Source organism: Monodelphis domestica, chromosome 5 (assembly GCF_027887165.1).
Source record: "Monodelphis domestica isolate mMonDom1 chromosome 5, mMonDom1.pri, whole genome shotgun sequence".
Lineage (NCBI taxonomy): Eukaryota > Metazoa > Chordata > Mammalia > Didelphimorphia > Didelphidae > Monodelphis > Monodelphis domestica.
This window is the reverse complement of record NC_077231.1, coordinates 272,485,416-272,500,161: the sequence shown is the minus strand read 5'-3', so window position 1 is coordinate 272,500,161 and position 14,746 is coordinate 272,485,416. Positions and strand designations below refer to the sequence as shown.

The 14,746-nt window shown below is 38.0% G+C and overlaps 2 protein-coding genes across 9 annotated transcripts in view; one reads left to right on the top strand and one right to left on the bottom strand.

Annotated features, from left to right (window-relative positions):
- SLC25A40 (solute carrier family 25 member 40) overlaps positions 1-6,668 on the top strand; it is an 89,304-nt gene extending 82,636 nt beyond the window's left edge. The window contains exons 11-12 of the mRNA XM_007504945.3: positions 6,263-6,325; positions 6,431-6,668. Of these exons, the coding sequence (XP_007505007.1) occupies positions 6,263-6,288 (26 nt within the window). The 3' untranslated portion in view covers positions 6,289-6,325; positions 6,431-6,668. The remainder of the gene's footprint in view (positions 1-6,262; positions 6,326-6,430) is intronic.
- Positions 1-14,746, bottom strand: part of RUNDC3B (RUN domain containing 3B) — a 117,717-nt gene that overhangs the window by 11,604 nt on the left and 91,367 nt on the right. For 5 of the 8 annotated variants that reach the window (XM_001368492.4, XM_003342092.4, XM_056800163.1 and 2 more), the window contains one exon: positions 6,231-6,377. The exons of the other annotated variants lie outside the window; for them this stretch is intronic. In XM_001368492.4, coding sequence (XP_001368529.1) covers positions 6,231-6,377 — 147 coding nt within the window. The remainder of the gene's footprint in view (positions 1-6,230; positions 6,378-14,746) is intronic. 8 annotated transcript variants of the gene reach the window in all.

Sequence of the window (14,746 nt, the reverse complement as noted above, 5' to 3'; positions counted from 1 at the left end):
TTTTTCATACATTACCTTTCTGCTATTAGCCCATCACCTAGCTCAGTGCTTAGCATGTAGTAGATGCTTACTAAGTGTTTAGTGATCATTTGCAATGGAATGTGTTGGGTTCATTCTAGTAGTGATTGTAAATATGATCTAAATAAAATAATAGTGGACCAGGGCAAGCTGGAGGATGTCCACTAATGCCAAACCACATGAAAAAGATCCCAAGATCAACTTCATAATTCATGATGTGAAAATAAGAAAAGGAATGAAAAGGAATTCGATTAATCATGTGGGAGAATTAATTATTACAGTGCTTTGCAGATAGATGTTTATAATGGTAGCTCCTTGGGCCAGCTAGACGGTTCAGGTTATAGAAAGATGGAGATGGGAGTTCCCGAGTTACCCATCCTAGTTGTGTGACCCTGGGCAAGTCACAACACCAAATGCCTAGCCCTTACCAGTCTTTTTACTTGGAACTGATAGTATTGATTCCAGGACAGAAGGTAATGGTTTAATAATTGTGATGATGATGATGATGATGATAGCTTTCTATTTTAGCTAACTAGGAACTAGATGCTGAGCTCAGTTGTTTTTACATTAAATTCCTGCATCCTCTAAATTCAGTGACTTGGGGGCAAAGTCCTTGTTATCCGCCCTAATTACTTTGGCACCTAAACTATTTTTGGTACTAAACTATTCATTCTTATTTCCCTTTGTGACTACTATCCATCATTCACAAGTCACCTAGCCATTGAACGGGGGTAATTTTTGGCTACGGAAGTTTCTCTTATTCCAATAGTTTGATACAAGAAATATTCCCTAAAGCTTAGCCTTGCTAGCCTTGTATTCAATCCAACAATCTAATCCATCAAACATTAATCTAACCACAAGTATTTGAGCACATAAAATGGAAATAAAAAAAATTAGCTGCCAATCTTCAGGTCAGTCTTAAGATTCTGCCCTATTAGTACTTGCTGTAGTATGTATTTTTTTTTTAATCCTTAGATTAACAATTTAGAGTAACACTCTAAGATAGAAGGGCAAGGGCTAGGCAAATGGGGTTAAATAATTTGCCCAGCATCACACAGCTAGGAAGTATCTGAGGTCAGATTTGAACCCAGGTCCTCCTGACTCCAGGCGTGGTGCGCTACCTACTGTGCCACCTAGTTGCCCCAGTAGTACGTGTTTTTAAGATTTATGTTTGTAGTAAATTTGCTTTCTAACTTCAATATAGGAAACTTTCATTTAAAATCCAAATCTAGATATTTAAAATTAAAAAAATAATAATGTAAAGCCGGAAGGAATAGAAACTTGCATATATATGCCTTGGCCAGATATACACTTGGACAACTTTTAATCATCTCTACTAATGGAAGGACCACAAGTGTGGACAATCTAAGTGATTTGTCCTCCTAAATAGTGGAGGCTGCATTAGTTTATATTACCTGAACACATACGAGCAGTGATAGAACACTAGGGGCCAGGAGGGAGCAAGGGAGAAAGCTAACCTAAATTGCATTTTCCAGAAATAATCAACAACTCATATAATCTGCCTGTGGGTAAGCAAGACTTTCTATATCTTTGCGCATCAATATGGGTCCACTGTATGTTTCCCTTCTATTTGCTTTTGTAAAAGTTAAAATTAAATCTCAATAATAATATTATATTTCAAGAGATTTATTAATGATCATTAGAAATCAAGGAATAAAGAAGATACAAAATAAAGACCACATGCCCATGCCTGATTAGTCATTTTTTAGTCAACCCCACTCACCACCATCAATGCTGATTCTACATCAAAGAGAGGGAGCCTCCAAAGCCCATGCCCTTTATCCTCTGTCTACAGGAAGTACGTAATGACAGGAAGTCAGTGGGCTCTTGGGCTATGTAGTTCTTTTTTAGGGTAACAGATTTTCAATCATATACTTTCTAGCTTGAATTTCAAGAAAAATGCTTGGATAATAAGCTGCCATTTTCAGTAAAAGGATGCTTTTTCACCTACTGATAGGATAGTAAAAGGTGATACGGATGATTGGGTGAGGTTGGAAAAGTCAGATTAGTGAGTGTGAGATGAGGCAAACTAAACAGGATTTTTGCAGCCTCAAGACTTCGGAAAACTTTGAAAAGTTCATCATCAAAAGCAGCAAAGAACATGTATCCTCTGTCTTTGATTAGGCCATGGTGTGATGAATACCATCTTAAGTGATGAGATCTGCGCACCAGTAAGACATCAGGATAAATAAAAGATCTCTATTGGGGATCATGAAAGGTATAAAGAGACATTCAATTTGAAGCAGAAGGAAGATTTGACAAACGTAGATAAGGCTAAAAGGCCAAACTAGAAAGTTAATGGGGAAATGTAGTAGCAATGTTGCTCATCTTGGTGCAAAGTGAAGTAAGCAGTCAGGACAACAATTTAATCAATAACAATATTGTACAGACAACTCTGAAAGACTTAGGAACTGTGGTCAACATAATGACAGACAACCCCAATGGCAAAGGACTCAATGAAATATGCTGTCTACCTCTCCGTAGAGAAGGGTGTTACTAAGAGGGTAACTCAAATCATTTTTTCTTTTCATTTTCCTTCTTAGACGGGGCTATTATGGGAATTTGTTTTGCAAGGTTATACATATTTTAATGTACTTTGTTTTTGTTGCCTTCTCAATGGGTAAGGGAGGCAAGGGTGAGAATTTGGAACTGAATGGGAAAAAAGAAAACCAAATGGCATATAATAGAGCTTCAGATTTTCACATGACACTCTTTTGATTCCATTTTCTGTACAAAACTTTTTCAGCATTCATTAAATTCAGAATACAAAAATAAATCTTTATTTTAAAATAAAACAATGAAGCATATTGAATAAACATGCATGATATTTCATCTTAGAGAGAAATAAAAGGATATTTTACAAGTTCATTGCAATCTAAACTCAATATTTTAAGGAATATGTCCAAAAGAAGCCTAAGGAAAGCCAAGAATCTCTAAGTGACTGGCTGCTCTAAGATATCCTTAAAATAAGCCAGAGCCTCAAAGAACTAAGAGCCTTCAAAGAGCCTCAAAGAACTAAGAAGTCGATAAATGAACTGGAATTTCCATCTCAAAGTTATATAAACATTCATTCTGGACAGTCTTTTATGTTGGGCTGTCATATCCCATAAACTTGGTCAAGTTTACTCCCTAATATGGGCTTAATTGAGGTTTTAAGGACCTTATAAGGGACTCCCTTTCTTCCAAGAGTAGCTTTGGACTTGCTGAGTCACTGATATGAGATATGGAAATGCTGCTTTAACAGAAAGGTGAGAGGAGTCGTGAATTCTTGGGGAAGACTCTGACTTCATTAGAAGATAAAAAAGCTTCTAGTACTAGAATAATTCTTTTACTAAGGGATAAGACTCTTGCAAAGTCCAAAAGTATACACTTGTGAAGACATCTCTTTTTAATGATGCCTTTATAGACCAGTTGTGAGGGGCTCAGGGCCAGTTGCCATATGCAATCAAGCAACCAAAGCAACTGGACAGCAGACAGGTTTAAGGTCCTTCAGCTGCAGAAGAGTACTCCAAAGCCTTTGCTGAGTCTTCAAGTACATCAACCTAAGTTATATATAATTTTCCCATTCAGACAATTCAGAATCAAATTTTTTGCATAAGGATGACTTCATTGGAGACACATTTCCCAAAACGCACCTGGATGAGAGCAGGGCACTTTATGTTTAGAGAAACTAGAAAAATAGTGCATAAGAGAAGCCATCAGAGTATGGTAGGATGAGCAGTGGATATGGAGTTGAAAGACCTGAGTTCAAATCCTAGTTCTGCTGTTTACTACCTGTATGACTTTAGACAAGTATCTCATCTAATATCAATTAAATATTTAATTTATTCATCTGAAAAAATGAGAATATAGATTAAATGATCCCTTCTAAGTTCCCTTCCAATTTTAAGTCCTGAAGCTGAATGAATATCAACAGTCTGCTATAAAGTAGGAGCTGAACAAGATGGTCACACATTTCCCCTTGGACTAAGGACCTCCTCCCCCAAATCTCCTCCAATAAAATGTAGGTTCCTTGAGGGAAAAGACTATCTTATTTTGTGTTTAGCACATTGCCTGGCTGAAACAGTATGTACTTTATAAATGACCTCTCTCTCTCTCCCCCTTCCCTCCTTTTTTCTCCCCTTCCCTTCTTCCCCCCTCCTCTCTGTCTGTCTGTCTCTTTCTGTCTCTGTCTCTCTCTTTTTCTCTCTCTCCCCCTCTCTCTTTCTCTCTTTGTCTCTGTCTCTCCCTTTCTCCTCTCTCCCTCTCTCTGTTTCTCCCCCTTCCCTCCTTTTTTCTCCTCCTCCTCCTCCTCCTCCTCCTCCTCCTCCTCCTCCTCCTCCTCCTCCTCCTCCTCTTCTTCTTCTTCTTCTTCTTCTTCTTCTTCTTCTTCTTCTTCTTCTTCTTCTTCTTCTTCTTCTTCTTCTTCTTCTTCTTCTTCTTCTTCTTCTTCTTCTTCTCCTCTCTCTTTCTCTCTCTGTCTTTCTCTTTCTATCCCTTCCTCCTGCTTCCTCCTTCTCATATGTGTTTATCTATCCATCCATCCATCTATCCATCTATCTATCTATCTATCTATCTATCTATCTATCTATCTATCTATCTTTCCATATTCATTCAAGGGAAATAGCAGGAAAGGATTGGTTCAGGTCCCTCTGTTCAGAAAGCAAATCAATCAGTCTACCCTCTTTGGTCAATAAATCAAACAGGAAATCTGAGTTCAAGAGAGGCATAGCAGTTCATGCTTTTGAGACTTCCTTTTACTGAGTAACAGTCAATGTGGTATCCGATAACTTAAATCTCTCCTTGGGCCCACAAGTGAGCCTCTGGAAAGGAAATTTCAGAAATGTGGGCCTCTCTATGCCTCTTTTCAATTCTATTCCCTAAGACAGAAAATTTGGAAATGCTGAAAACAAGCTCTAAATTATTCAGTTAAGTTAGCAGGAGCATTTCATAAGATAGCCAGTCATTAAACATTCTAATTTCCAGTTACAACTTAGAACTCTAAATACGATTATAACATTTTTAACTTGAGAATAAATATCCCACAGGAATGTATACTTGAGCAAAGTTGAACAAATTGTAGGCTCTTAAGATTTAGAATAGGCAGGGGCCTTAGAGATCTAATAAAAAAGACAACAACAATAATAAGCTTTAAGGTTTACAAAGAACTTTATATGTTACCACTCTTATTCCTCATGATGACTCTGGGAGATGTGTTATTATTATTACTACTTTATAGATGAGGAAACTGAGGCAGACAGTGGTTAAGTGGCTTGCCCAGTGTTAGAAAGCTAGTGAATATCTGAGGAATGTCTTGTTGACTGCAAGTCCAATTGGGTCTGCCATACACCACCTAGTTTCCTGGATCATCTAATCATCCCCCTCAGTTTTCATTATGTGGTAAAGAAAGGCTACTCAAAGGCCAGGCTACCCAGTGGCCTACAATATTGCCATTCCATCCCAAAGTAGTACATTGAACAGAAGAAAGCTATAGTATGGAAATCGTACCCTCTGCATTGCTGTCAAACTGAATATGCAAAAAATTACTTAAGCTATCTGAATAGTAGGCTTCTTTCCTGAGAAGACTGTCTGACTTACCTTTAGTAACATTTATATGGTGCCTCCTAACTTCCAGACAAATTAATCCTGAGTCAAAAATGGCCCCAAAGCCATGAATTCAACAATTAGTGGTGCCTTAGACCCAAGTTAATTCTAGATTTGTGACTATTTTTTCAAGCAAGCTGAATAGTGTAAAAGGCAGGAAATTGGTTCAGTATTGACCCACAACTGTATTATTCACTTCCCCAGGGTGCTTTGGCTTCAAAATAATGGCCCAGGCAACCTATCTCCTACAAGAAAAGCGCTTTCTCATAACTAATTCTATAGCTGGTCCCTTTTATACCCCATAGTCCTAAGGCAATGTTGCATCCAGATAAAAGATCAATTAAATTTCAAAAATCAAAAAAATCATAACTCAGAGTTCTTGGAAGCTTTCCGGTTTACAGAGGACCTTTTCCACAATGAACTCGTGAGATGGGAGTCCAGTTAGCATTGTTCTCATTTTGCAGCTGAGATGTTAAATAACTTTCCCTAAACCTCATACCGTAAGTGCCAGGATTCTATGTTCCCATTGCCTCCAAAGAAAGGCCTGCTGATATGATTTTAGTACAACTGAAATTTTTAATTAGTTTAAAAAAAAGCATTCCACTTACTCATCCCACTGTTTATTGTGTTTTCGGTAAAGCAAGGTATCCAAGGCAACAGCATTGACATCCAGAGCTCCTGGGGAAGGCCACTGATTGGTGAGGTGGGTAGTTAACTCTTGTCTTGATCTTAAATCATTATTCTTTAGCACAGTCCTGTGAACATTCAGATGGAGAGTGCTTTTGTTTTCACTGTTCTGAAATGGCAGGTGACCCTACTGACATCAACAGAAGCCCAACAACTCATCTTTTCAACAGGCACGTTAACAGACGCAAAAGGTGGCTAGCAAGGTGAGGTGGGCAGCAGCTCTTCCCTGCAGTCTGGACTTAATCCTGTCTCTACTGACTGCTGCACAGTGGCACTTGGGACATATCGACTACTTGTTTTCTCTCCCAAGACTTTACTAAAAGATAAAATGTATCTGGGATTATAAGCAAAACCCCCCAGTGGGGTCTTGTTTCCAATTAAACAGTAATTGCTGCATCTTAAGAAGGAGAAAGGGAATAAGCATTTTTATGTGCCAGGCACTGTGCAAAACACTTTACAAATATAATCACATTTGCTTCTCATAACTCAGTAGCCTGGGAAGTAAATGCTATTCTTTCCCCTCCTCTTAAAGTAGAGGAGACTGAGGAAAACAATGGTTAATTGACTTGGCCAGGGTCACACAATTAGTCAGTGTCTGTGACTGTACTTGAACTCAGATCTTCCTGACTCTGGACCCAGGGCTCTAACCATCACTCCACATAATTGCCTCTAAGAATGTTATAAATGATATAAAAAAGTAGAGATAAAATGTAAAAAATAGCACCTGTATGGAGGTCATTAGAGCTCAGTAAAAATCTAAGAATAAGTTATCCAAGTTTAAAAAAGCCCCCCCTGAATAAATCAGAAAACCAAATTTTAATAGGCAAATTGTTTTTGTTAACAATTACTCTGGACTCCTGGATTCAAACCCTCTTATCACTGAACCAGTGAAGGAACATAGGAACTTTACCAGAGAATGGTACAATGCACATGACTGTTCATGTTTTACTTCTGGGGGGATCTACAACTCATTGATAACAATTGTTTAGTTGTTTTAGTAATGCCTGCCTCTTCATGACCCCATGGGGGGCTTTCTTGGCAGAGATCCTAGAGTGATTTGTTGTTTCCTTCTCCAGTTAATTTTCCAGATGAGGAAACTGAGACAAATAGGGTCAAGTGACTTGTCCAGGGTTACATGGCTAGGAAGTGTTTGAGACTGGATTAAACTCAGGTGTTCAGGCTTGGTGCTCTATCCATTGTGCCACCTAACCATTGTAATTTCCTTTTCCCTGCAAGTTTTTTAAATCTCATGGGTAAATTGTTAGCTATCACCCAGTCTTGCATGATTTGAAGATCATGTGGCTCAAACTTCTTATTTTGTGAGATGAAGAGACTATTAGGAATTCTGGCGATTTAGTATTAAGGTTGATGAAGTTATGTGAAGGCAGGGATTTCCACTTAGAAGGGCTTAACTCAACTATCAAAAGGAATGTGATTACTAAAATAGTATTCCAGATAACCTCTACTGGTAACCCTGGGCAACTCACTTAACCTCTGTTTGCCTCAGTTTCCTCATCTGGGGATAATAACAGCACCTATCTCAGGAGTCAGGTTCAAATAATAAGATGAGAATGCAAAGTATTTCATATGGTAGATAGTAAGCACTATACAAACAAATGTTAGCTACTGTTATTATTTTACTAACTACCACTATTATCATTTTGGCATATGAGCTAACCAGTTCCCAAGGGGGCAGGAGAGTTTGACAGTAATTAAGTGGCTACCACTAGTACCCATAGATGGAATGACTATTTTCTTCATAGGAGGCAGAATCAAAGATAGAGAAGTGAGTTGGCAGTGATTGGCTATATTCATAAAAATCAGCCCATGTGGGGGCAGCTGGGTAGCTCAGTGGATTGAGAGCCAGGCCTAGAGATGAGAGGTCCTGTGTTCAAATCTGGCCTCAGACACTTCCCAGCTGTGTGACTGTGGGAAAGTCACTTGACCCCCATTGCCTAGCCCTTACCACTCTTCTGCCTTGGAGCCAATACACAGTATTGACTCCAAGACAGAAGGTAAGGGTTTAAAAAAAAAATTAGCCCATGTGCTGCTGTCTTTGATATCTATGTTGTGGATGTCCAATTCCTCCCTTAATGAATTGAAATAGAAACTGGATTTAACCTAAACTACAATAAACCTCATACATATTTATATGCCTTTTCAGGATTAAGAAAAATTTGGGGGCCACCATATCAACTGACAACGATATGCGATCCCTATCTCACAATGGTATAAAAAATTAAGACCACATCCAGAAAAGAGTATTTTGTTGCATTGTGGGTACAATGTTTTTGGGAAGTTATTGACATTCTCAAATGCATCCAGAGGAAGACTGGATGGATGGTGGCAGGTCTGGAAGCTATGTCATATTAGGATCACATGAAGGAATTGAAAAGTTTTAGCCCAAAGAAGAGAATCCTTTGAATATCAGTTCTTTGAAGGGAGGGGGCTGTTTTGGATTTGACTTTATTTTTGCCTTGATTAGGACCTAGCTAGGGAATCGAGATGGTGTCATAGTGCATAGTATACTAGGTCAGGAAGACCCAAGTTCAAATCCAGCCTCAGATACTGGCTGTATGACCTTGGGCAAGTCATTTAGCCCTATTTGCTTCAGTTTCCACATTTGTAAAATGAACTTAAGAAGGAAATGGCAAGTCACACCAGTACATCTGCAAAGAAAACTTCAAATGGGGTCACAGAGTCAGATATAACTAGAGACAAGTGAACAACAAAAGCACATAAGAGGTCCTTTATAAATGCTTGCTGGACTGACAGTTGAATGATACTTATTTTCAAGGATTCTAGAGCTGACATATGAATAAAAGGTTTGTCCTGCCTGGATCCAGAAGCAAAAATAAGAACAGCAGGTGAATTTTCATATAGGCTGATATTTACTTTATATTAAAAAAAAACACACTTCCTTTTAATTAAGTATGTCCAAACATGGAGTAGGCTGTTCCTAGGAAGTTGTGAGCATTCAAATAGAGGCTTGCTGGTTACTTGGAATACAGAGGGATCTTCTGGTCACATATATTAAATGAGAGGCCTTCTAAGATCTCTTACAATTCTAATTTTCTTTGTTTTGGTGAAAAGACTTTAAGAGGAGGAAGAGTTTGGATTATATCTCTGTCAATTACAACATGAAATGTCCCCCCCCTCCAGATTATCTCCCAACAATATGCTTTTAGGTTAGACCTTTGTTTCATTTCTCCTGTCAGAAAGAAGGAAAGAGAAGAAGAGGAGGGTTGCTAAAACAGTTTTTTCCCCTTTCATTAGTGAAAAGGAAAAAAGTCAAGTTTTTCACTGAAAACTTCAGCAAATGATTCTGTAAAGTCACATTTTAAATTGTGAAAATGAGAAAAACTGAAATGTTGATTTCCATAGATTTACAGAGATCACTAATTACCAATATCTTGAATCCTCATCAAATAACTTCCCAGGGGGAACGAGGTGGCTCAGTGAATTGAGAGCCAGGTCTTGAGATGGGAGGTCCTGGGTTCCAATCTGACCTCAAACCCTTCCTAGCTAGTCACTTAACTTCTATTGCCCAGCCTTTACCACTCTTCTGCCTTGGAACCAATATACAGTATTGATTCTAAGGTGGAAAGTGAAGGTTTTAAAAAAAACCAAGACAAAACAAAAAATCCTTCCTAATTAGTCTCTAAATGCCACTTCAACATCCTCATATAGTGAGTTGGGGACTGGGGATTTCAGGTCCCAATCTGGGAAATCTGCTCTCACTGACTGAAAATACATCACAGAAATGGAAATGTGTTTTATTTTCCATCTTTTTGCTTTCCTCCTGACGTTTTCATCTGTGTGCACTCTTAGAATAATAAGACTCATGCTTCATGCTTCCTGTGGTGTCGTTTTCCCTTCTGAAGCATTTTTCTGTGAAAAAGCCAAATTATTTCATATTCCACTATTGTCTCCCTTCTGAGGGAAAACATCTCTCTATCCTAAGCCCTCTTTGGGGGGCAGCTCAGAGCTGCATTTGGCATAGCCCATTTAGAAGCAGTGGCCGAGGCTAGCCGCCATCCATAAAAGGCCCTGAAAGCTTCCAAATTTACAGTTTGCCTCCAAGGAGATGATGACACAGAATTTTGATTCTGCTTCTGTTGCCATGGATCAGTCATAAAATTATTAATTTAGCTCATCCTCACTGCTACAATCAGCAGCACAACTTAATTACTTAAAGCATAAAAGACTTTCTCTTTTTAGCTAAATATTTTCAGAGGAAACAGTTTCATTTTTATTCTATATAACATATAACATAGATATCAATAAAACTTTGGTCCCACCTCTTCAAAATCATATCCTATTTTGGAATCATTGATGACTTGGTTATTTAACATACTCTTATGTAGAGATAAGGCAACAAGGGGGCATAATAGCAATTTTTCTGTTGCATTAAAATTAGAATTATTTTTTTCAACACATACTCAGCTAACCAAAAATGACCTGCTTAAATTCACAACATTAAGAAAATAAATTTTTTTTTAATAAAAACCCTTACCTTCTGTCTTGGAGTCAATACTGTGTATTGGTTGTAAGGCAGAAGAGTGGTAAAGGCTAGGCAATGGGGGTTAAGTGACTTGCTCAGGGTCACACAGCTGGGAAGTGTCTGAGGTCAGATTTGAACCAACAACCTCCTGTCTCTAGGTCTGGCTCTCAATCCACTGAGCCACCCAGTTGCCCCCAAGAAAAATAATTCTTGAAAAAGTATATTTGCTGATAATATTTCAGGTAGTATTTAAGATCAAAGGTCTTCAACTAGAGTCTAAATAACCATTTGAGAGTTAGAGGATTCCTGAACAAGCCCATTCCGTCCCATCACTAGCACCTTCCCTCTGAGAATTCTTTTATTTAGACCATCTCTATGTTATATACACACTTCTTTCCCTATCATCTCCCTTATTAGAATGGGAGCTCCTTAAGAGTTGTATCTATGTTTCTGCCCTTTTTTGCACTTAGCACTTTGCCTGGAAGTGACCAGCCACGGATTAGATTATGTCACCTCTGAGATCCTTTCCATACCCCCAATTCTGAAATTCGATCACAATTGACATCATTGGGAGATGGGTATCAAACAGTACCACTCATAGAAGGAACTTAAACTTTAGCGTTGCTTTATGGTTTAGAAAGCCTTGACCTCACATCATCATCATCAACTTCAAGAAGAAGAAACAGATATTTCAAGAAGAGCTACTAGCCCAAGGTCAAATGCTTGTGCCACTTGAAGGATTTGAAATAAGACCTTCTGACGCCAATAAATGCTCTTTTCATTAAACTACCCTGACCCTCTCATGGCATTCAATCATGAAAATAAACTGCCAAGCTGCAGACCTCAACCAAAGAAATACCATAAAATAGCAGAGGGGGCAGCTGGGTAGCTCAGTGGATGGAGAGCCAACACACAGTATTGACTCCAAGATGGAAGGTAAGGGTTTAAAAAATAAAATAAAATATCAGAGTTGTAGGGAGAAGGAAAGAATCTTAAAAGTCAATAAGCTCTTTAGATAGTTTTCTAAAAAACATTCTATCTCTTACCTCAAAAACATCTCTTTTACCTATTTCTACTAAGAAAATTAGACTTCATTATCTTTTCCATGTTTATAGTCCTAAGCTTCATATTTAATTTGGACCATTTATAAAAACTAATTTTAACTATTGGAATTTAAAATGTAATATCTTTGCCAAACAACCACCAAAATGACATACTCCTGAGAAAAATTAACCATATCATTATTGACATTCTCTTTATGAATGAAACTAGAAGACAGCAGTGATTGCAGACAAATGGAAGGTAGGCCAATGCTTTTTTGCAGAGAGGCAAATTAAGGAGGTGGGACTATGGGTGTTATTATATATCTAAAGGCCACGATAAACTTTGGTTTCATTGGATACTTTGGCATCTCACTGTGTAGTGGTGATATTGGGCATATAAAAAAAAGAACACTATTAAGATCATTGCCACTTATGCACATTCATTGCAGAGAACAAGATAGAGAAATTCTACGAAGAACTTGATATGTTCCCTCGTATTAAAATGAAATAGACTTTAATACTGATTTCAAAGTAAAGGAAGGCAAATGGGAAGACTGAAAAATGTCGGAATAGTTGGCTCAGGAGGAAGAAAATAAAAGGGGAAATGTACTCTATAGAAGCCTCATGCTCCCTCTATCGTGACTACTTTCTTCATGTGGGAGCTGGAAATCTCCCTTCTTCATGAAAGGACTTGGAAGGCACTTGGGCATGGCGAGCACTGAACACCATCACAAAATATGAAATCATTTATATGTTCATAGAAGTTACCTGACAGGTTATGGGTGTAGGGGACATTTTAGAATCAGCAGTAGTACACGGTCAGACTACTGGCTAGTCAAAACAAAGATAAAAATCAATACCCAATTAGAATGACGAGAAGAAAAAATGGTAGACAACTAACTAGCTCTAATCTGATCTACTTAAATGAACAGTTGAGGCTGGAAAATGGAAAGTGGCTAAAGGAACTGGCATCAATAACATACAAGCACCACTTCCTATGGAAGCTTAACCAATGTCAAATAATGAGGAGGACAAAAGAGCCCACAATTTGCCTCATCTAACAAAAACTTGAACTCTTTGACAAGCCAAGCTGGATAGAAGAGGAGGATTTTATTAGCGCAGAGTACAAAGTCAACTTCAAAAATCTACAGAGAAGGATAATAGAAAATGATAAGCAGTATCAGCTGCTCAGCTGCTCAGAGCAAGAGGTGATAAGAGAGTAAAAACATTTTCAGAGTGCACGTAACTATTCCGGATCATTCCAGGATCATTTTAGGTCAACATATAAAAATGGCGAAGATCTATCAACACTTATGTAAGAAACTATTTTCTCAATAAATCACATTTAGATTCTAGCATCAGAGGCCTTGCCTATTGGATCTGACCAAGTATATACAAAAGATTTATCCAGGCAGGAGCCATCAGCATGTTGAGATCATTAAGGAATTAATTCATGAGATATCTGACAGTAGGAAAGCTATTAAAATCCTGAAGGAAAAATCCCAGATAATATTACTGGGAGTGGGGGCGGGAAGGCAATAAAGAGAAGACTCTTTCTCATTTTTAAAAATGAGAATGATCTTCATCAATATTGGGATATGATTGATAAAGCCATGAGAAGGAAACAAGCAGGTTTGCCCAAAAGATATTCTATAGTCATTTGCACGTAATAGTCATACAACTGCCTGAAAGGTTAAAAAAAAAGACAAGATCCCATTGGGATGATTTGTTTACTGTAGCAAAGGCTTTTCAGTAAGTTGTTTCTGATGCCTGTGTAAAGATCCTACAAGATTCTTTGATGGATGCCACAGAGACAACGGGTTTGACAAGCTAAGCAAGGTATAAAACAAAAGGTGTATGCTTGCCGGAGGTATATGCCATGGTAGTCAAATGGATCCAGCATAGGGCTTGAGTATTAAAAGTATTCTCTATAGTGGGTGAGGTTCTCTACATGATCATTTTTTATATGTGACCTTATCCTGTTTGCCTCACAACATTGTGAAGCCTTCTAAATGAGATGCACAACTCTTTGAAAAGTTTGGTCTGATAGCTTACATTGGCAACTTAGCATCGATAAAGAATATGACCATTTTATGGACCGTGATAGTGCATGTATGCATTCTGGGTCCAGAATGTAAGAGCAGATTGGACCATACCCAGGAAATTGTTTGGCACTTTCTACAAACCTATGTCTTTAACACCAGTGTGTTTCCCATGATGCTCTTTTGATAGATCATAGATTTAGAGCTTGAAGGGAACTTAGAAGTCATCTAATGAGAACTCCTCTTGTGACAGTTGAGGAAACTGAGGCCCAGAAGTACAAATCATAAGAAACCACTGTCTCCAAAGAACCAAAATTATCAGCTACTCAAAGGAAAATGGAGAAACATACAAGGTGGGTAAGGATAGGCTGAAGCATTTTATCAGTAATGATTTCTATGAGGGAAAATAAAATGTCTTCAAAAATAATGATTTATGTGAAGGAGTAGCACAAAGGTGGCATATTTAATCAGAGATGAAGTATCAAAAAAGGAAAGGGACAGGTCCCATAAAAAGAGTAAGGGATAACAGATGAAGAGTATGCTGCCCTGTACCAAAAAGTTTATTTATATGTTGTTTTCTCCATTAGAATGAGAGCTCCTAAGGGACTATTTTTCTTTCTTCTTTTTTTTTTTTTGCTATTCCCATTTCTTATTATAATGCCAGGCACAACTGTGCCACCAACAATGTATTAGTACACCTGTGAAACATATTGCTTAACTTTTTTTTATGTCACAGAACTCTTTAGTAGCCTGGCAAACCCTATGGACCCTTTCCTGAAATAATGTTTTTAAATGCATACAATAAAACAGATAGAGTTACAAAGGAAACTAGTTATGTTGAAATAAAG